We start from the raw sequence: 24,201 nt of genomic DNA, 5'->3' as shown, positions 1-24,201 counted from the left end.
ATCCACATGAAATAATGATGTGACTCGCTATATAGGCACGCCGTGGTGGCATTTCTTCCTTTGTTAGCCATGCATTAGTGGGATCGGAATCAGTAGAGCCACACGAGGGGAAAATGTCAGGTTTTGTTCTTAGGTGTTCCTTGAAAGCACTGCGTCACATGCTAAAAACCTACTTGGTTGAAGCCAATTAGCTGGTTACTAAGCAAATTGAGCAGAATTTCGTTTCACGCATCATTCCGAGGAGCTCAGCGGACAAAGATGCCAAAGGTTTCAGATGCAACTTGCTTTTTGGAAAACGGGCGGCATCGTCATAAGTTTCCCCTTCTGTGAGCTTTCGATGCCCTTTGTTGATGGAGGCCTTTTCTTGCCAGCTGCGTCATCTTGAAACTCTTTTGAAATCAGGTAGCCTTCCTGTCAGTACAGCTGAGGAGGAGGAGGGGGTGGTGCAGGGGAAAGTGTAAAGATGACAAGGATTTAAGTCCTATCTGTAGAGTGCTTTAAAAACACATTCTGCTTAAGCAACTTGTGTTGATGTGCGAGATCAGTTTTAATAGTTTCCAACTCCACAATCTCCACATTGCAAGATGCTGAGAGAGAGGCCCTGACACGATCTCTGGGGAAACCCTCAGCGTCTCTCACGCTGGTCTGAATAATTAACTCTTGATCTGTTTATGCTCCCGCCTTATTCGGAGCAGGTCGACCGTAGACTCGCTCCTTTTAAATCCTCCCGATTCCGTCTGAAAGCAGAGCGCTAATGCTGTGGCCGTGTGAAGACCTGCCACACACTTTCTCCTCTCCTCCAGAGAGTGAAAGTCTTTGTGGTTTGTGGCGACCATGTCATTTCAGTAAGATAGACACGAGAGAAAGAATGATGCACAACCTCTCTGATCTGTTCCTGGATACCCAAAAACATGGGGATTTCTGCTAATTATGTACGCATTTTTGAGTCTCCGTGACGGGGTAAGAGGAGATAAAATACAGAAATGATGAGAAATGCTCAGAGCAGATGCTGCTGTAATGGGAAACATCAGAAAACGGTTACAGTAAATGGGTTCTGTGAGTCCTCTGAACTCCGAGAGCACAGATGAGATTTTTTGACAGCCCACACTGAAATTTTCAAGGTAGCCGACGGTATCAGTGAAAGGAAGAAAAACACTGCTTAGAATAAGCCGTCTTGACTTGAAAAACTGTTACATCGGATGAGCATCAGTACTTACAATAGGCTGGGCCTTTTACAGGTCTCTTAAAAAGTATATTTCAAATGTTCAGCCACTGTTTTTACTGTATTAAGTGCTTTTAATCAGATGCCAGATTAACTATCAGTGGCTGAAGCTGTATGGAACAGAGTAGTGCAGCTATAAAAAGGAAGAATGAATAATCTATGTAACATTATTTTAACAGCAGAAGAAATTATTATTGCTTTATTTTCTAAACAAAAGCAGTTAAAGAATCATAAAGTAACCCTGTGCAGCAGTTCACCCTCCTGACACGGAGAGAGAGCAGCCTGACTGTCAGCTGGCTGAAAGCAAGCCATTACATGTTCTTATTTATACAACGAAGACAAATTCAGCTGTTTGAAATGATATTGTGTTACAGAGCCCTTTTTAGTAGAAAGCCCTAAATTCCATCCAGTATATACACATGCATACATCAATCAGTTTTTTCAGGATTTATAAAAAGAGCCACAATAAACGTGGCTCTTGAACGTTGCATAGTATACCAGAGGACATTTCTCAGAAGCCATTACAGCGCAATCTCAAGCTCTGGTTTCACTTCCCATTAGCCATTCAGAACCATGACAATGCCCATGGGGGCCCAACTGTGCAGCCATGTCTGAAAGGGTCCAGACAGCCATCAGTACTTTGTTTTCCAGTTACACAGATCGCCTCTTTTATCATGTAGTTTTTACAGTATAACATTGATTGTGGACAGAATCAACTATATAAATAGGTCTGGTATAAAAGAGTTTCCCATTATTTATGCAACATGTCCCGTGTCGAGCAAATGTGACTTACTGTAAATCTTAAAGTATTCAGGAACTAGAATGGAGTCTAGGTTCCTCTAGTCTGAAAAAGTATGAAATTAGATTTTAGTATGGAACAATTTGCTCTTCCAGGCTTTATCTGTGTATCAGTGTCTAAATGTTGACTGTCTTTGACTGTCTGCTCAATATTTTGTCTTTTTACTCTTCTTTGTGGCTTACCTTTCTTCCTTGCATCATCCCACCGCTCCCTCTTCCCTCCTTTCTACTTTCCTTCCTTGTGTTCCTGTTACTTTTTCCTCTTGTATACCTTCCATCTTCTCTCCTGTCCTTTCCTTCCAGTCCTACCCTCTTCTCTTTCCCTCATGTGCTTTTAATTTCTTATTTACCTTGTTCAGTGTGGTAACACACATAACCTTCCTTGTATTCTTTCTTCCAATTTGTCTTTGCATGCTCCAAATTTAAAGCATTTATGCTGCAGTTCATAAAGCTTTTGTGCTTTCTACTTTAAAGTGAAAGTTAAACAACTAAAAACTTGGGGAATTTGATTGTGGAAGATATCAAAGGAAGAACATGAAAGAAATGTTGGAAGCTTGTAGTGTGCTCTTTGAATTGAAAACAGCATTTTTAAAGAGAAAATGGAATAAATTATACTAAAAATGTTGTTTTCTCCATATTTTGCCCTTGAACATTAACTCAATATTCATGTTAGGCTAAGCTTAAAACCAGAGCTTCCACCACTCTGCCCCAGTCCCAGATTACCCATCAATCCCATTTCGTTCTCTTTGGCTCAGAGAGCCCACCAATCAGAAGACAGCACGACAAGGAGAAGATAGTAGATTGGCTCTTTGGGGGAAAAGGGTGGAGCAGCTAAAACCATCCCCTAACAACAGCAGTGAGCTGTGAAATGAGTCTAAGAGATGGGGAGAATTCACTCATCCAGTTTTGTCCTCTGCAGCGTTTAGTTTTTTCCTCTTCCTGTACACTCACTTCTGACTTACGACTCGTGCCAGAGCCCTCCTGTTCTCCCTCTGCATTTCTCCTGCACACTTGTTCCATCTCAGAAAGTGCTTTCCAAGTCCAACACCTCCCTCCCCTCTTCCTCTTCCTGCTCCACTCGCCTATCAGTCTGTATACGACTGCTGACTGCGGACGGAGCTCTGCCAGTGCTTCAGCTGTCACCCAAGCTCGCTGTCGCCGAAGCCGGGTGGGTCGGGCTGGCTGCAGGCGGAAGGAAGCAAGTGACACACATACCCACACACACATGCACGCGCGCACGCATACCCCCACGCATAAGTGAATAACGTGCACGCACATGAATGCACTTATACACGCATTAGCAGCTCAGCTCGGGTTGAGCAGCGTCTCTTCGCTGACCTACTTCTTTATTGCCACTAAGAGGCAAATGCAGAGTCCGCTCGCGCTCCACATAAACTCTGCAAGAGAGCGGGGCTGTGAAGGCTGCTGTTCGGCTACACAATGCGAGTGCTCAGGAACAAGAAGGGGCCCCTAACCTCACAGTTCCCCCTCACTTTCTACACCCTTGTAGCAGGGGAAACGGCTACAAACAAAAAGGTGCCCCTTGTGCAGGCTGGAGGTGTTACCAACCAGCTCCAGCCTCAAGCAGCCATCTTGTCTGAATGTGTGAAAGATAAACAAGTAATGAGCGCATGAATGAAAGAGGAAGAAATGACCCGAGAGCTTCTTTCATTATCAATCTCGCACTTTTTAAACTTTAAGTATATTAAAAACAATTTGGCTGATCCTACCTTTAGCTTAAAAAAAAATTGGTGTGAAAAGAATCATGGCAAGCTTTCTTAATTTACTCATCCAATGATTAAATGATCCAAGCAAAATGAAGCTAGATGATTACGCCCTGAAAAACTGGCTTGTCTTTTTTTTCCACAAGAAAAATAAGACACACTGCAACAATATTTTAACTTTATTGCAATTTAATGTTCCAACAAAAGCAAAATAAAAATAATCACAACTGGCTTAATTAGGCATGAGCTTGTATTGGATTCTATCTGAACAATTAAGATGAGAAAAACATTAAGCTATTTGCACAAGAAAAGGAATTCTTACTCATTGATCAATACTGTTTACAGTTTTTACAGCTGTTGATTTGAGACTGAAATGTTAAATTAAGCACCTGCTAAATTCAAGTGTCTTTCAAGCACGTTAAAGGATAGCAGCTGGCCAGCAGTGTGCAGCACATTTTCACGCCTTTCATTAAGAGGACAGCCAGGCCAAAGACATGGATGAAACGCTGTCAGCTGAAGGATATTTGCAAACGTTTACAGTACAGACCGGACCTTTGGACCAGTACAAACCAAAGGTTTGGACACACCTTCTAATTGAATTCAATTAGAAAGTGTGTCCAAACTTTTGGTCTGTACTGTATGTCCAACAGGACACACAAAAATGATTGCTTCTTAAGATCGGATTTAGCAAATTAATAAAACTCCTTAACAGAGAGGCAAAGTCCACATTCTGATGATTCAGAATGCAATAAAAAGGTTCAAGTTCCTACAGCAAATGCCAACTAACAGTTGCATCATATCAGAGTTACTGGTGGTTTAAAACTAGAAAAAAAACAACTATTGGTCTAAAGAAAGCCACATCCTGAAGTGGCTTCCTAATTCAGTCTGAGGGTCAATATTCAGCATGTTGTAAAGGTATACCCAGATCTGAATAAATACATTTAAAATAGGTCGCTGCTGAACTTGATGACATGCTAAGCAGGAAATTGCACCATTTTAATCATGGCTTGGAGAAGGGATATGTCTACAACAAGACAAAAACTGGAAGTGTACAACAATAAACTACAGTCTCTAAATGTGACTAAATCATTTATTACAAAACAAAAAAAACTTTAAAAACCAGACTTTTGTGCCAAAACACGAAGAGATCTCTTACTGAGTTTGAACTGTAGTTGCAGGTAGTTTCCAGATAAAGCCCAACACTATCCCATGAGGATAGTGTTACTATGGTGCAGCTGGGGTTTAATTATAAGCAATGTTGAGGTTGGCTATGATTGAGTCTCAGCTTGCTCGTCTTAACGGTCCCTGAAGTGGAAATGGCAGAATACCCGTGAGGAAGGAGAGGTGCTTCCCAGATGTACAAAGGCTTCCAACAAACACAGAGGCAGACGACACAGGAAGCCCACCGACAGAGGGGGAGCATGTGACCATTCTTAGAAGATTCTCAAAATTCTTCAAAGTCTGATAGTAGTGCATGGATCACACCTACCAGCAAGAAAGAAACTGAAGGGAGGATGAAGGAAAAATAAGGAAGAGTAAAAAAATAAGACAGACTGTCATAAGTATTGAACGACCATTATCCTTGCAATTCCACAGTTAGAAGGAAATATTTTATTATACACACTAAATGAGAAATAATCATGATGTTGCTGGATATCTGTCATTCATTTAGTTAGTGAGTCATATCATGATGGGTCAACGTTGGGCACAGTCACAATAAACTCTGCCAGTGAACGACAGCCGACTTCAAACATCAATCCATCTGACAAGTTTCTCACATATCAACTCATTCATTTATGGAAATCACATGCAAACTGGCTGTCAAGCTCTGGACGAATCTACAAGGCTTGGACGAAATTCATTTCCCTACGCATGACTATTTTTGCCGCTTTCTGCTACACAAAGCAATGAGATCACTTGTTTATGGAACGCTTGTCAAGAATGAGGAAATGCACAAGCTGGGAGATCTCGGAAAGTGGAGGCAGTTGAGAATGGGCCAGTTGCTGGTGTTAAACTATTCCATCTCGTGTCCATCCATCAACTGCATGTCGCTTTTCTGAGAGTTTCATCACCCCAGCGAGGATCGATCGCTTTTCTGGAGAGTCCCAAGAGTTTGTTTGGTTTGAAAAGCTGTTTGGAAACTCTATAACACGTCTGCTAAGCACCTAAATGTAGGTCGACTGCTGGAGGAGATAAACTGACTAAAACAACCTCCTGAGACTGGCTTCTCATACTTGAGTTAACTGCTGATATACTTTGCACAACTTTATATGTGCAAAGTATATAGCCATTTTGAACATCACTGATTGGCTGCAGAATACTTATATTACACGTATCTTGTGATTTTTAATTAGATCTGTAAAACAAAGTACTTATGCATCACCATGCAGTTTTTTTGTCTATAAATTTTCTGATATCAAATCCTAATAATTAAGCCTTAGTTACCATTTTTGTTCCTTCTCATATAAGTGCAAAGAAAATGGCCGAAAATAAGTCCTTGAGTTGTCCAATAAAGATCAGAAAAGAAAAGAGGCAAAAATATTTCTGCAAAGCAAACACCTAATAGATGAAACTAAAGTTAGTGGATATCTGTTCTTTATGTTAAGTGTATGCATTATGTTTTGTCCAGGCATATATTTTTACAGCACAATCAAGTAAATAGGTTACTTTCAGTTGTTATAAAAATGTTGTATTAAAAAGAAATTTGACAAAGCAAATTGGGCCTCTGTCTCTTTAAGAAGCTCCTGCTCTTTCAGACACTCCGCCCTCCATCCGTCATCACAACAATGATACTCTATCAAGCCATTTACAACCGTTCTTAGTAGTACTGGACTGAGAAGTAGTTTGTATGATGGGCTCAGCAGACTCGTAGACCCACCAGTTGTTTGCTAATTGTTGCTATCGCTAGTCTGGAGGAGCGGTGTGGGGAAGGAGTGCTCCATCAGGTGAAAGGTCAGATGGAGACTGTATCTCTGAGGAACTGTGGGAGAGCGAGTGTTTAAGCACTCCCAAACTGTTGAGATTCTTGATATTTAAGGATTGCTCAAACATGCATGAAACAATCAAAGCAGCACTCCATGTGTGTTTTGATGAGAGAATAAGATTAAAACATGATATAATGCTCAAAAAACGTAGATTTTTACAATGTAGCCAACCTCGCCCTTGAATATAAGAATCCGTACTGTTGTAGCTTTTGGGTTTAAAGTTTTGCGTTTCAGACTACATTGTGTTAAAAGGCGGAAGACAGCTACATGCTGTTGCCATCAGTTTAACACGAAGACAAGAATCAACTGACTATTATACAAATAGCAGCAGCTGGAGGAGCCGGGGGTGGTGGCTGATCATGTACAGCTAGGAATTCTGGGCCTCATGTCAGCAGCTGACTCTGGATCTGGAACAATAAATATCTAATCCCTGTCATGTAACGAGGCCAGGGTGCACCTCTGGACCCACTAAATCAATCAGGGTATCCCCCATGTAGGTGACCATCGCTGCAGCAAGAGAAAAATATTTGGAAAAAAAAAAAAGAAAAAGCTATAACAATGCAAGTAAAAAAAGAATAGACTGAGTTTGGAAACAACAATGGCAATGCAGAGGAACGAGGTGGTGGAAGCCTGGTTTATTTTCTATAACCGTGGCTCATACATCCATTTGGAATAATATGTCAGAAGGTTTAATAGCTTAGCTGAATCCTGTACAGAGTCTGAGTTTTAAAATAATACCCGTTATTACTGTCCAACTGTTCAGTGTGAAGCTTTAACAATCAGTTTGACTTGTGATCAAGCAGCTGATCGGGAGGGAGACTGCTGCGTAAACACATGCGGACGCCAACATTAAAAAGCCAGCGTAAACCAATTATATTCCGATCAAGCTAATCAATGTCACAAGCATGACCCCAGAGTGTGTGTGACATGTGCCATTTCTCAAATCTCTGCCACATAGATTTCCATCTACTGCAGCAAACGCTGCGTTAAAGGCGAGCCAGCGGCAGTCACAGCTCTGACAAATTCGTCCCTCCATGAAAATGAGCAGTGGATAGATTTCAGCGTGCAGCCTGCCAGAACCACGGGAGGGAGACTAAATGATTATGTTCCAACAACACCATTCCCGCTCACAGAAAAACAACAATCAGGGTTCTAGGTAGGATATTGCGGCCGCGTAAAATTAAAGGGGAGTGGGAGCGAGACAGACAGGGAGAGGGAGGCTTATTTCATGGAGATAATCAGAGCCTGCGAGCATGTTTGACTGTTTGTCTCCAAATGTGCTGCTGGGAGAGGAAACCTGCAAATAATAGGCAGCACAATATGTATATTATTTATATTTCTGAGTTAAGATACAAAGTAACTTAAAAATGTAATTTCAAATGTTAAAGAAAACACAGAGTAGTGTTCTGAAGGTAAACAGGAAGCAGGCTGAGGTGATAAGGAGATAAGACTACCATTAAGTGTAATGGTTAATGGAAGCTAATGCCAAAAAGGGACAATTAGCAATCAGCCAGGTTATGTTAGTACACTGATTTTTCTATTTATATTTTTTCTGCTATTATTATTATTATTATTATTATTATTATTATTATTATCAGCTATGTTGGTTACATACAAGCACCAACACTGTTTGGGTCAGGTCACTAAAAGAACATGAATATGCCTCACCCCCAAAAATGACCAACACCGCAAGCTAATTTCTCTCAGTCAAAAGGAGAATGCTTAAAAATTTTTTATTAAATTTAACAAAAAAGCTCAGACTGTCAGAAAGGCATTGTAAATGTTTAGTCATAATGTGAGTCAACACAATTGTGACATTTGTCACAATTTTCAGTTACAAATGAAAAGAAAATAATTGACAGAGATTACAAAAAATAACAATAACTTTCACCTGAATCCCGGTGTGGTGATTGTAAAATGAAATTTCCAGACAACTTTTCATCCATAGAAAAATAAATAAATAAAATACACACAAGGAGGATGGTGAAGGAATTTACACCACAAAAAACAAACAAACAAAAGAAAGACATGCCCATCAAGAGTTTGAATTTCTGGATCTAAACTGAGATGCACAGAAAAACAGTCTGCAGACTGGAATCAGTTCAGATCCAGTGTGATCTGTCCTGACCGATGACCAGCCAGCTGGAAGCTTAAAAACCTCATCATCTTCCAACCCCTGAATGCACCATATGCAAGTGCTTCCAATGCACACAGAAAACACCACCTCTTCTGTGTGGAAAAAATATGCATTTCACCTACAAATGAAGAATTGAGTCTAGTACAGAAAGATTAGGAAACAAAGCCAGAGATATTGCAAGAGAGGCCTTGAGCACTAGGGCTTACACTGAGATCATGATAATTGTTAAGAGTCTGCACAAAGAAAATAGGCAAGAAGTAATTAAAGGATTTCTACTTGTAGATCGGACCAAATCTGAATTTCTGCACTTGAATTCTTAATCATTAAAACAGAAATGCTTCATTGCTTTAAGAATCAAAGAAAAGCAAACCGTAAAAGGAAAAAAACAAAAAGAAAGAAGTGAGCAGCAAGGGAAGCGCAGAAAGAAAAGGAGGATAAAAGGAGAGGTAATTAATAACAGCCTTGATACAGTGGGGACAAAGAATGAAGTTGATGCATGAGGGGCAATTAGATGGCATCCGTGGAGCTACACAAGACCGATGCACTCCCAGTTTAACGGCAGCTACTGAAGCTTGGGGGATGACGACCAAAGAGGAAGCAAGAAACGGGAAGTAAATTGAATTATTTTCAGGCTAAGACAGAGAAGAATCTCATGAAAATGTCAATAATACACTAGTGTAAACTACAAAAGCTACAGTCAATGCGCAGCCAATTGATTATGACAGACCCGGCCGACATTTAGTTTGATTTTAAGTCACATGGCCTGCTAATAGCTGTCAATTAATTGGATAACTTCATTACTGCGTGTATTTTTCTGGATTAAATGGATCGTTTGGTGTGTAAATGCTCACAAAGAACAAGGCTTCTTACTAACAGCACTACTGCCTCTAAAGTGATTCACTGAACGAGAGGAAATCGTGGGGTTTTCTGTTTTTTTAAAACATCAAAAAACAGAAGCCACGAAGGGACTAGTCCCCCAAAACTCTCAAGAGATGAGCGCAAAACTCAACATTTATCATTTGGGTTTTTTTCTCCTCGTTTTGTTTCAAGTTGTAAGGTGCCAAGTAACACGCACAAGATGTTTTGACTCAAAACAGATAAGAGTCACAAAGGCTTATTTAAATAGTTTACCGACAACAGAAAATCCACCCTTTGGATCAGTCAGTCATAAGAACACAGAAATCCATCTTCAGGAGACTCCATCCACCACTGGTTAATTTCCATTTCTTAAATGTTGCTTATTTATGTTTCAATCAATATAATATAACTGTACATATTGCTTTTCCAGCCAATGGAACATGACGAGAATTAAAAACGTCATGTGTGACTTTGCGCTATGACTAATCTGAAATTCCACTCTCAATTTCTGCGTCTGAACAATGAGGCGGCTTATTCAGAATGAAATTTATTGTCAACAATGGCAAATGAAATAAAAAGGTTCACTGTCAGGAAACAGTCCGCCGTCACGAACTGCGAAAGTAACAAGCTTCTCATGACTAATTCTGTTTTGTTTCAAAATTCGTCACAACATCTGGGCGATACGAGGAAAATGAAGAGCCTGTATGACTAAATGAAGAGCCTGTATTGGCAAAAATTCATATTTTCTATTCTCTGAAAGAGGGTGACTTACTCACTTCTAATGTATTTTGTTTTCTGCTTCCAGCTTTGTGTCTTTTGGAGGAGTTTGTTGGAATTCGTTTTCATTTTACAACAAAAACTTTATGGGTAACCTGAAGGATGTTTTCCTCGTTCAGAAATCTCGTCAACGTATCGGTTTCCATTCAAACCTGTGGGTGAGTAGGTGGGTGGGGGGATAAACAAGTCCCCTTACTGACACAAGTACTTGTTTATACAGTAGGCAGAGTGGTAGACGGTTACCGTTAAACATCAAAGCATTAATTTATTTTGTAAGAAACACACCAACTTTGACCCGCCTTATAAGTTTCTATGTGTACATATATACATGTGCAGCAGTCGGTCAGGTTTAGAGTCAATAAGCTCATTTCCTATCCAGTTCCTAAAACAGATTAACCTCAAGACACAAGCATTACATCACTCCTTGAAGTGACTGTCAAAGGCACATCTTAGACAAATGCTTTACACTGAATGTCGTCACTGCAGACATTTCACACGACAGTGTGCTTAATTAGATTACCGCCGTCCTCTATGGGTGTACTTCTCAACGATCTGCAAATTCCAGGCCTGGTCCGCAACCCCCGGGACCATGTGATGTTTGATCTGGGGCCAGAGTAGGCCAGCCAGACATTCAAGCCCGGACCCTGGCGCCCTTCCTTCAGTGCAGCTTGCACTATAGCTCCCTGCTGTGAGGCCTGAAGGAAATCACACTGCCTACAGAATTGTAAAAAAAAAAAAAAAAAAAGAAAGAAAGAAAAGGCTCTTATCTAGTGAGCAGGGGTTAAAGCGAGGGGAAAACAATGCATTTTACACCCAGTGCACTTCTCTCTGTGGAAATGCTTAAGTAGTACCTATTGCTTTGAGAGAAAGAAGAAAAAATCAATACGCAAAAAAGAGAAGAAAAAGAATCAATGCTGCGTTACTGACTTACCGATTCATACCTTTTAAAAATACTTTCCACCTACAGGAATAAAATATTTCAACAAATCAAACAAAAGCCTAACAATTTAATTAATACAAATGTTACAGCTCAAATGACGATTAATAGCGAAAACAAGAGTAGAGATAATTTGAGAAGATCATTAAAATTGATGGACGAGCACAAGATGTTAAAGTGTAAAATATTGTTAATGCAGCCAAACAATTTTAGAAAATCATGCAGTTTGCAAAAAAGTTGTATTGTATACTTTTTATGCTGCATGAAAGCAAGAAGTGTCAACAAGCATAACACAGGCAAAGAGAATCTGAATACTAATAAAACATTCAGCCAACACCAATTACAGATGCGACATCTGATGGAGTGAGGGTTTACAGATCCCTGCGTCCTGAACCACCGGCTAACCGTTAGCCATCACCGTAATGATGTTGTGACTGCAAAGCAGCTGGATAAGACTTAAGGCTCCCAGATACTCAAATGTATTTCACTCTGCAAATGTCTGTGCGTACTTGAAGCGAATGTCTGCCAGATATGTTCACACAAAGGTTCTATTTTAAGATCATAACTTGTGTTGCAAGGTAAAACCGTGTTCACTTCAAACTGTTTTGTATGCAACACCAAGCTCATAAGTCACAGGGATAGGCAAAAGCCAGACTGCCATTTTGTGTCGCTCTAACAGGTGTGCCTCGCTGCCCTGGTGGAGAGGCACAAACTGACTCATCTAAACTTGCTAGTATCCACTCGGAAAGCGGGAAATTAAGGAATTTGTTGCGAGATACATACGTAATCGGTATGCTCGTCGATGAAATCTCAACCGCCTGAGTGTGCGGAGCTCACAGAAGATGCACGGTACGCCAGAGGATATGGGAGCCTTACGTCAGCATGTTATGACTGGCCAATGCTTCTCGGCTAACGGCTATAAAGAAAATAGTTTTGTGAATTTCTGCATTATGGACCAAAAATAAAATCAAACAAACAAACAAAAAAAGCAGAAAAGTGATTAACAGTTTTCCCAAAATATTGTGGTAATTTCATCTTGTTCTCACACTGCCTTCCTCATGAGCTGGAAGAATCTTAACAACCCTAAAAATTGTATTCAAAGTTTCATGGCAAAAACACAATATCTTATGAAATAATAAAGTAGAACTTGATTCATCAGCCAAAGCAGGACGGTGCCAAAAAGGAACTGAACTGAATATCCAACAACTTATTAGCGGTAAGAGGAAAAAACGGCTCCGTCGTAAAAGAAATTATTTATAGATTACTGCTCTTGGTAGAAAGCTTGTCAGATTATAACGCATAACAAGAGCCTTTATGAGTGTACTCTGAATAGTTAGATTATGATGATCCCTGCACTGAACACATGATTCTGTCTAATCAGCCATCTTCATGGAAAATATAACATGTCAGCATTTACCAAAGCCAGAACATTGTTGGGATTTCCTGCTCTTAGAAGCACGGTTAAATATTTTTACTTTACGCAGACGCGTGGGCTTGACAGCAAATCTGACATTTTAGGCGCAGAGAAAAGCGTGTAACAGAGGGGGATCAATACTTGACTGAGCCTCTGCTCTGCTGCCTCATCCCCTGAGGCTTAATTCGCTGGATGTTTAAAGACGAGCGATTCACAATAGGGGATCAGATGGGATTGACCACGGGATGAAAATGTGAGGAGTGTTTATTAAACCGATGTCGCCGAGACTAGGAGCGGTGGGTGAAGGTGAGGCGAGATCGTTCAAGAGGTTGTCCAAGAGACACCCGTAATGGTTATTAACAGCTAATGCCCGTCTAAGCTGCAATCGCCTGGTGATACAGAAAGGCTAAAAAAACAAGCTAATACCTCCTCTTTATGCTTTAGAGCAAGGGAAGCAAACCTGAATTTTGAGAAACAAACATGAACACTAAAATACTGATAATACCTTAAGCAGAAATAAAATACATATAATGCTATGAGAAGAAATTAAATAAAAAAAGAAACTTGTCTCCTTTGACCCCAGAATTGCTGAATTGTCCTTCAAGGGCCTATGTAAAGTCCACAAGGCCAAAGCAAAGACAAAGCTAAAGTGTTGATTCAGCTTCATGGGGATACTGAACGGATAAGCAGCGGCAACCATCCCCACACACACACGCACACACCCACACACACGCAAACATGGATGAGTGAGCATGTGTGTCCGCAGACATACAAACACATGCAAGCAGCCTTTCAGAGCCTGACCAGCTGTCCTACCCCTCCCACCCTCCCTCCCATTCCCATCTCCATCCAAACCTACGGGAGACCGGAGGATATAAATCACTCGAACGAAGACGTGCACAGAGGGAGCACAAGCGGTGTACGTGACGCACACAAACCTACAGCGCTGAGTCCAAACTTGCCTTGCATTATCTACTAGCGCATATACAGTCAAACACACCTACGCGAGCTTTTACACACACTTTGTATAACAAAGAAAGTCACGCCCAGTTTATGGCATTACGCACGCAAATAGCTCACACAGTTTATGTGCGCAAGATACGGAGCAGAGTTGGCCTCCAAGTCAATTTATCTCACCTACTGACTCTAGGTGTACACTTAAAGACCTGTGATTGCTTTTGTGTGAGTGAGTGGGTGAGAGGGAGAGAGACCAAGAGATCAAGCTTGGTGTGAGCACCTGATAAGCAGAGAAGGCCGTATTGCATCACACGAGACTGGGCTCTGCATTACATAATGTGGAAAACTTAGAGAGTAAAGGTCACTCATGTTGATGAACCTTCCTTTGGTCGTCCAAACTGAAACTGCTGGCCTCAGGGCGCCAGCAGGGAGGAAGTCAACTCTCCTGGCAGAGGCACACCTTGTAGATCATTCTCCCATAAAAGTCTCCCCTGCTTTCAAAATTATGTTCTTACAGACACTGAAGCTTGCTTCTGATAACGCAATGCTATGAAAAATCTCAAAATATGTAACAGTCAATTAGGATTCCGTTGTTTTAATCTTAAAGGAAGAAAAACTGAGTCAAGTTGTTTGAAACCACATTTAAATCCCAATATGATAGTTAAAAAAACAAAACAAAACAAAAAAAAAAGCATTTTACATTTCAAAAAGAGTTGTCTCTGTTTTTTTTTTTACTTTGGTACTTATCAATCATCCTTGTAGCACCCAGTCGTACAGCACTGAGGAGCTATGATACAACCCACCCTCGTAAACACCAGGAGGTTAGAGTAACTACGTAATCAGCTTTATATCATTAAGCTGCTACAGTCACTACAGGCTATATTCTGATATCACCCTTGAACACTGCGCCTTTTCAGTGAGGCCTACACACGATAGCTCATGCTGAAAACAGAAAAACTGATTCAAAATGTGGAGCTTTTAACAAAACAATCTTTTATTTAGAGGCATTTCAGTCACAATTTATGAAAAATAATATCAGACCTATTCTGAGGAAATTAACACCTTAACTGTCATGAGGTCACTAGAGTTGACTAACATGTAAGTGTTTTGGGGGTGACAGTAAAGGGACTGATTAAATTATAAGTCTAAACACACATGACTGATTAAATTTTAGAGATTTATTTTCTCCAGTGGTCCCATTTTATTGTTCAATCATATGTGTACAGAGGAAGAAAAAAATCACACAAATCAGTCTTATCAGAACAAATTCTGATTAAAGGTCTCTAAAAAAGCCCTTATTCTTCAGTAATTCTGATCTTTATCTATGGAGTGAGGAAAGAATCCTGGAACCTCAATTATTTTCCCTGCTCATTCCCTCTGGAAAATAATAATTCCTTACTTTTCAAGACTGGATGGGAGCACTGAGTGGGCAAGCCAACTTTACTCCTCAGAAATGTCTCTGGCAGCAGCAACTGAGCAAGGCCAGAGTGATGCGAAGCTCGGCCTGCAGCGTGGGAAGGCTGCTTCCTCACATGAACCACAACAAGTGATGTTCACCAAACTGCCAAATTTGATTATTTAGCATGTGTCGCTAAATAAGAGGAAGAGATGAGACCGACTAGGTCTGATTATGCGTTCTGTGTTTCCCTACATCTGAGGTTTGTTTTGCTCATTTTTTTTCAGCTCTTTGGAAATCAAAATGATGGATTCTCGTCTTGTTGGAAACTGATTCTCTCTCATGCTGACAAATACAGCACGGTCATGGGAAAACTGACTAAGCAAAAACACGCCTATGAGGATGACACCCTTTTCATAACTGCCTTTCACGTGTGCCACGTGGAGTGCAACCATAGTGAATGTATGGTAGTAAAATAAACAGGCTGTAAAGCACCTCTTTCGCCAAAGGGCACTCAGCTTTGCCCTGGTAGCCATGGTGACAAAGGGGTTGCAAAGTGAACCCTGCCATGTTGCACACGTGAGGAGGAGAGAGATTATGAAAGAAGAATTTGCATTGAAACATAAGGTTAAATGAAGCGCACCGAGGCTCGAGCATGGCGAAAAAACAACCCCGCGACCCTCTCCTTCGTGGGCCCGCATGGGGCCCACATTTCATTTGGACAGGCCAAAGAACGCTGGAGCGAGACAGAGGGACACAGAGATAAAAAGAGGAAAAGGAGGAGAAGAGAAGAGGGGTTGGGGGGGTTTGAGTCTGTGCCTTTGCACTCCCCAGGCTCTCTATTTTTGTTTCCTCTTTTTGTGCGAGCTCCGGCGCACACACTCGCGCAGCGCAGTGGATTTTCAACTTTGTCCTCATCAGTTGTGGGCCTGATGAAACGAACACTGACAGCCTCTTTACATTTGTAAAGGCCCCTGCAGCAGCTGGGCTTGTCACACTCACACACACACACACACACACACACGCACACACGCGCGTACACACACACACCTAAAGGCTTTGAATCTGAGGCCTAGCCCGAGCTTGGGCCAACAGGAAGAGCCGACTCTGCACAAAATGGCCCTGGCCGCACTGAGCTGCACTCCGCTGCGACTCTCGCTAACACGGATAACCATCCACACAATATGTGTCATGTTTTGTTAGACAGAACAACACCGCCCCGCATCTGTCTTTGATACCTCATTCATGACAAAGTTTTTACCATTTGACCACAGGCTTTGTAGAGTAAAAATAATAAAACAAACCTACACAAAATGCAGTCTTCCACCCAAAAGTAAGACTTACAAATGTAGATTTAAAATAAATTGGCAGTGTGTTTTACTTCAGGAGGTATTAATGTGTCTAATCATAATCATAGCCAAGCCCTGTTTGCCTTAATTATATTTTAAATCATTCTAAATTTTAATATCAGTCGCAGACAGCGAGTGTTTGTTGGGAGCACAAGGTGGGGGTTAAGGGGCAACAACTCACACTTGTGTTTCAGGGGAAATGGTTAAGCCAAGCATGTATAATTGTCTTACGCTAATTAGGGGGAGGCAAAGACAGGGAGGAGGGGTGGAGTGATCCGTAAGGGCCAGGAGTCCCATCTGAAAGCCTGGAGAGGAACTCCTGGAGCAGGATTCTACCCGCTTGGTGGGAAAGAAAAAACAATTAAAAAGTTTTTTTAAGGCCTATTTTGGTCTAAGCCAGAGTCTGCACATCAACCACATCTGCGAAAAAAATGTCTAGACCTTAAAAAAAAAGAAATCATGTCATTTCAGAAAGGTTTACAAAAGCTGTTCTATTCTGGACCTAACTTAAATTTGGATTTAAGTGACTCATCATTTCCTCCCGTTTCCATTAATGCAGGGGAAGACTTACACACATGGCCTAGTTAAAAACCTTATCTTTGCCGTCTACAATCAAACTCCTCCTTCAACAAACAGCAGCTAGTTTTACTTAATCTCATCTATTGTGAATGAAACTGCTCAGTCAGATCAGAGTGCATCAAGTAACTACGCTATGACCCAAAAAAATAGGAACAAAGATCAAGCTGTTCTTCTGTCAGCCTTTCCAAACATCTGTCTCCTTCAAGTCACCCCACATTTGTGCTGCTTTCCAATAAAGGCTGATACATCAGCACATTGTGTTACTGACACCGAGGTGCTGAAAGGAAACAAAAAACATCTGGTGGCCATAAGAGGTCATGCATGCAGATGTGATAAATCCCTATAAAAAGAGACTGTGTTTTTTTTGTTGTTTTTTTTTAACACTTTCCTAAAAAACAAAAACAAGAAGTGGTAAATTCAAACGAGGTAGTGCCAACTGTAAGCTATTAATTCAGTAATTTAATGTGAAACTTATGAGGTAGAGTCATGTGGCCATAAACGGAAAAACAGTCTTCAAGAAACTATTGCTCTGGCTGCGATGAAGCATTAATGTTTCTACTTTCAGACATAATGTAGCTCAAATAAAACTGTTGCTCAATTTAGCAACCTATTTCGTAATATGGTTAACTTCTTGGGTTTATTGTGGAAATCTGTTTGCCCACAGCAAGGCCAAAGCTTAGAATAGGCTAACAGGGACAGTAGACCAGGATCTCAATGTTTCGAGGTTACCCCATTATATTTTAATGAATGGATATTTTGAAAGTAACATCTAATACAGTTCGAAGCAAAATATCTTATCAGGTTGGGTGTTTCAATCTGTCGAATCTAAGCAATCTGCAACTAACAGTGAGCCCTACGTCTGACTAAATCTGCAACTTTGAACAGAACATACACACCTCCTTTGGTTTTGTTTGTTCTGTACTGTTTTGGAAAGAGTTGTGTGACCACATAAAGGTTTGACATTATATTGGTTTCATTATATTAAGGTTTCATTATATTGTTTTTCATTACTAGATTGTTGGTAACCCACTGAAAAAAGGACTTAAACCCAGTGTATAAGATCCACTGTGCCTCCAAACTGCCAGATGAGATAGCTACAGCCAAAAACAGGCTTCCTTATCCTTATGCCAGTAGGTGATGTAGTGAACTTAGTCTGTGTTCCCAACTGGTGAAGAAGAATTTTACTATTTATCTGAGTTAATTTACATTTATAGTAAGTTGTGTTTTCACAGTCAAGCAAATGCTGAATTAAATCAAGATCGCTAAACTAAACATGACAAATACATTGGATAATAAAGCTCACAGTATGCTAATCAGCTAAAGGTGTTGCTAGATGGTGGCAAAGTGTTTGCAATACAATGCTTGGTATGTGTGGAATGTTCACTTTCTTACGCCCCCGCCAAAGTAGGCTTTTGTATCAGATACAAAATTTCTTTCCATTATGACCTATGAACACATCACACTAACGTGTGAATTGATTGAACAAATCACAGAACTTCAGCCAATGGTAGTTTCTTCAGCAACCGTGATGGTTGCGAACAGATTGTTTTTGTTTTTAAAGCGACTGATGGAGTAAATATTTGTATGTATGAATGTGTGTCTGTCATGATTCCATTGCTAACCAAATGACACTTTCATTTTGTGATACATGCTACAATAATACTAAAGGTAACAACTGAATGTTTACTAAATATGACTAATGAAATTAATTTATCCTGTCCAGTGGCATTCTGATTAGAACAGTTTCACAACGGGGAATAAACGCCACAAAAAAAAGATGACAAATGTTTGTGGCCATCTCTAGTTGATAGGGAACCAGAACTGTCTGTTGCCCAGGGGCCTGCATCCTGCTAAGTCCGACCTTGCCAACAAGAGGAAACACTTTTTAGAAACGCTTCAAATCATGTTGTTCCGGGGTTGTGATATCAACTATTAAGGTTTAGGACAATTTGAGAACAGAAGTGCAACAAACTTTAAATCTTCAGTCACTAAGGAACCAAGCAAGCGTGTACTCGAAACACACCACACAATGATGACATCCACACTTTGCGAGGTATAAAGCAATGAAGGAAGAGACGGGTATGAGTCCAAAACACGTAAGGACGCGAGTTAAAAAGCCAACACCAGGCGGAATAGTTCCGTTTCACAGCCCCCCTTCCCCATAAATTCACCAGAAAGAAAATGGTCGCTTCGTGCATAAGCCTCTGCAATGCGACTGAACTGAACACAGCCTCTTTTTAAAAAAAAATACTGGGTCGTTTAAGAACACGGTGTTCAAACGCCATAGGCCGTCTATAGCGGTGATAAACGTAAATTATGAGACCAAACACCGGTGAGCTAAGCACCTCTCTGTAGCATTACAGAAAAAATGGAGTTGTGCTGCTGCAATATACATCTACTCCTTCGCAGAGGTCACACAGAGAGGATTGGAGAAAAATACAGAGCGTGGTGGAGTTTAGATGTTAAAATGGACCAATGAACATCATAAGCACATATAATAGCGTCCATTTGTCGTGTGTAAGTGTTGGAAATTGGGTGAATACGCAGAAAAGCATGACCCTCTTTTCCTGCTGCTCTGCCTGACTCTTTATGGAGAAAATTAAAGAGCCACAGCAGTCCGGCGAAACGTGTCGCCCCTGCAGCGAAAAAATAATAATAACCAAACACAGTCTCCACAACACAGTCTCCTTACACGCGTTTCCACAATGAGAGTGGGGTTAATTGTTAAATAATTCGCTGTGAAGATAGAAACGCTCAGCATGGGACGAAATGGAGCAGCTATGGCCGACAGGCTCGTCTTCTCCGAGCAGCAAGAAGCGAGGAGCGAACAAAAAACGATGGAGGGGAAAGCCTTTCCTGAAACGTGTTTGCAAGATTGTTACTATTTAAAACATTTCCCACCCTTACGTCACAGCACAGACGCACAGGGCATCCCTTCAGCACAGGGAAAACGAAGCAAAATGAGCAAAACAGTCCACCTTGAAGCAAAGCAGAAAGCCCTAAAACATGTCTGATGTCGAAGAACCCGCTGGAGCTCAGACACTAAATAAACACCACAGTTTCTTTATAGCACAACTATGTCACTGTTTAAACTTCTATTCGTTACATTTTAGAGGACATTCGACTCAGACAGTGCATTATTGTAACCTTCACAGCCCCCGATGAAAAAGTTTATGCGTTTTCACAAAGGCAAACTTGAATAGATTTCGGCGAGCATTTCAAGCGAACATAATTCTACTTACGTATTTCTTCTGGATGATATTCCTCTTAGGTCTTTCCTTGCTCATTATGCAATCCTCCAAAAGTAAAGTGTTTGGCTATAGAGAGAATGGCCACATGAATTTCTTTTCTTTCGTTCTCGCCTCTTCGGGGCTCCACCAACAACTGACTATTTAAATCCCCGGCTCTGTGAGGAAAAGCTCGCTAGCTCTTGCAGAATCCTTCCTTTCGGTGTTTCCTTATGGGTTTATATATATAAATCCCAGGATTCAAGCTTCGGCGACGAGCAGAGAAGGACCGGACCCGAACTCATTCAAGGATAGCATAGTCAAAAAAAAGAAGACAAAAAAAACAAACGCACAACAATAAGTTCCATTCGCCCGAACGGCTCTGCTTCTCGTCTCTCCCCGATCTCTCGCTCTTTCCCTCTTTCGCTCTCTCTTTCTCTCTCTCTCTGTCTTCACGCACATGAATACCGCTGAAGGGGTTTAAATGTCGCCGAGTCACATCTTTATTCAAACGTGCAACAGCAGCGGGGAAAGAAAATGAATAAATAAAAAAATGAAAACAAATAAAACGTTTGTCGTCGCGTCTTTTCTAAGCTGGAGCCTGCGGTCGTCGAGAGAGCTCTCCAGCGGCACTGCTCTGCCTACTGAGAGCAGCTCCTTTCTTCCTTGCCTCAGCCTATCACAGCCCCCCTACCCAGTGGCAGCTCTAGAAAATTTTACATGGCGAGGTGGGGGGCAAAAAAAAGTGGCAAGAGCTCTAGGCACGGTGGCTACGCCGGACCTCCTCGGTGTACATTACGAAAAATCAACTTGAAGTAAATAATCAAGAAAATATCCACAAAACACTTTGTTGTCACTATCTCTTCTATGAAAGACATTATCTTAAAGGGGCAATATAATGTAAATTTTTTAGCTTTATATTATGCTGTAATGTTAATATTAATCTGATTTTATTTTTTTTTCATCAAAAATATATATGCAGCGTTGCTTTAGTTTTCATGTTTTATAAATCCTTTAATCACTCAGCTCCTTCAGACTAGTCAGCAGCAATTAGCAAACACCCACACAGTTCCTACTGAGGAGTTACTTCTGTAATGGGAAGTAACTCCTCATTACAGGAGTTACTTCTCAGTGCAACACTGGTCAAAAGTTTTAACCCTTATGAGGATGTTGTGATGACTTTCCAAAGGCGGAGTGTTGGAAAGAACAGGACTTTCTTAAAGAGACAGAGGCAAAATTCAAGGCATCAAATTGCGAAGTAATGAATGCAGCAGTCTGTCACTAAAGGAGCGCCACAGTTCTGTGGCATCGCTCATGCATGGGATGGGAGAAATTGTCCAGCAGTGATAATATTTCAGCCAGAGTTCTTCTTTCTCCCACCACCTGCACCAGATCATAGGGCCATCCTAGGACGGAGCTGACCTTCCTGCTGAGCTTTTAAAAAAACATTAACCTTATGGTTTGAGGTTCTTTTTCTGAAGTAATGTGTTCTTATAGATAGTAGGCGAACTAATATTAATAACAGTAGCTTTACATAATAATTCAAATGTACCTTTTTTATCTAAAAATGTGGGGTTTCGTTATGCGGCATTCTCTTTGTTCTCTTGACACATTTTTTGCCCTGGAAAATTGAAATGTCTTCATTTGAATTGAGCGGCTCCTGATCTTGTAATTCCAACTTGGATAGTTCAGTCAATCTCTGAAAACATGCTAAGGGTGGCTGCTCTTCTTAAAAAAAAAAAATGCTGGGAAAGCTACAAGAGGCAGATAAATATTTGGTATTGTGGTAGAAAGCATTAAATTAAATCAGTGAAATAGCTAGTGTTGTTTGATTGCTATATGTGAGCATGTTCACTTACTGTTTAAATCGACCAAACGGGAGATTTAAACAGTAGTTTGTGATCAAACCATAACGCGGTATCAGCAGTCAAATTTTCCTGTAATCACAGTTAGAAACAGGTGCAAAAATAGGCAAGTTCATCTGAAGTTGGAGTAATAACGTGGAAAATCTAATGTTCCTAGAGAATGGCCTCATAGAGTTGAACTTCTTGCTTGGAAAGTTAGAGGCCGTGGGGAACAATTCCCACAAGTTGTAGTTCTGATTTGAACTCCACGATTCCCTTCCACACCAGCAATAAGAGGTCAGATTTCCTAAAACACTTCCCCTGTTGTTAGAGAGTTCAAAAAATGAAAATCTGAAGTACCGAGAATGCTGTCCTGTCGCCAGATATGTTAATGTGTTATATAATTTATATATAAATTATAATGTCATATCTGTTATGTATCTTCATGGTAACAAACATGTGTTTCTGATATACCTTTTTTTAGAATTTAGGGGAAAAAAATGTTAGTTTAATAAAAAGAAAAAAAGGTGGCTAAGTAGAAATAAAATGTATTCCAATGTCTACACCCAACTACCACAACCTCAAACCACGTGTGTTAAATGTTAAAGATCTGCACTTAATGAAATGTTATACTGTAATAGAGTTTGAGCGAAATGCAAAAAATATTATTCATTTTATGTTCACTGTAGCCATTTCAGCTACTGAACTCAGGGCTGCTTGGTGACCTGCACAGGGCACAGTTCTTATTTTCCAGACTGAAAACTCAAAAAAATCTGACCTCTGAGTAAACAGAACACACTTTCAGAACCTCCCAGAATATATATATATATATATATATATATATATATATATATATATATATATATATATATATATATATATATATATATATATATATATATATATATATATATATATATATATATATGGGGGAGGGTTATTTTAATACCTTTATAATAAAGGATTTTAAGCATATTGTGATAAAAGCCACCTACCCTCTTTTCAGTTCTTAGGTATTTCATTTGTTGTGCTTTACCAGGTAAATTTGTTTAGTAACTAAATCCATTTTCACATTTATTTCTTTGTCTTTAAGCGATGTTTGGTTGTTCACATGGAAACACTTTAAGCTCACCAATAAACATGTGCTTAACCAATGATATCATGATAAGACCAGCAAAGTGAAAGAAGCACCTCTGGTTAAATGCTCACCCCATTTCACGCCTACTCGAGAAATCAGCTCCGTGACTTCCCGTTGCATATCAACAGTGAATTGGTTTCAATGCCCCCAATTTGCATCATAAAACTGATGTGGAAAGAAAAAGTTTAGGGAAAGCAAAGGGTGGCTATGAGTATTTAAATGTTTATGGCAGTACTGCTCTTGAAGACAACTACCGGTAATAGAAATTTGTCTCTCAGTTTGTTTGTTTGTTTTTTGGGGGTTTTTTTGACTCCTGTACCTCACGCTTCAACTTTCTGAAAACTAAGCCTTCAAATGTATTTTCTCTGCTGAGAGATGTTCTTTGCTCTCTCTTGGACTGCAGAAAGGCAGTGTGATTTTTACATCACTGCCTTTTTGCATACCCATAGAGTACCCATAGTACTCTATGGGTACTCTATTGTACCCATAGAGTTCAGTCTAGAGACATCCATGAGGAAAGACAACGGTACTGAGAGCACAGGTTTTACCTCCCAAGAAGAAAGTTTTAGCAGGAGGAGCATGATTTAAGCAAGAACAGAAATGTCGCAGAAACATAAATTTTGATTGTGAGATTAACTGCTTCAGAGGAACCCACTGCACAAAAGTCAGTAAGAAATGGAAAAGGAAGAATCAGCATCTATGTGATCATCAACACCATCCATGTATTAATCATGCTGATTTCATTCTCATTCATGTTACGAGTAGCTATTGATTTCTTTTCTGTGTTTGATGCAGATTTAGCATAACTCAACCGAATGATCAAAGCACCGAATTTCCCCACGAATGCATGAACAAAAATG

The 24,201-nt window shown here is 40.3% G+C and overlaps 1 protein-coding gene across 1 annotated transcript in view; it reads right to left on the bottom strand.

The window, feature by feature from the left end:
• The window catches only part of jarid2b (jumonji, AT rich interactive domain 2b), a 114,987-nt gene extending 93,849 nt beyond the window's left edge, over nucleotides 1–21,138 (bottom strand). Inside the window, exon 1 of the mRNA XM_044139459.1 lies at nucleotides 20,375–21,138. Within this exon, the coding sequence (XP_043995394.1) occupies nucleotides 20,375–20,419 (45 nt within the window). The 5' untranslated portion in view covers nucleotides 20,420–21,138. The remainder of the gene's footprint in view (nucleotides 1–20,374) is intronic.
• Nucleotides 21,139–24,201: the final 3,063 nt, after the last annotated feature.

Source organism: Gambusia affinis, linkage group LG14, assembly GCF_019740435.1.
Source record: "Gambusia affinis linkage group LG14, SWU_Gaff_1.0, whole genome shotgun sequence".
Classification (NCBI taxonomy): Eukaryota; Metazoa; Chordata; class Actinopteri; order Cyprinodontiformes; family Poeciliidae; genus Gambusia; species Gambusia affinis.
This window is presented reverse-complemented; position numbering and strand designations above follow the sequence as displayed.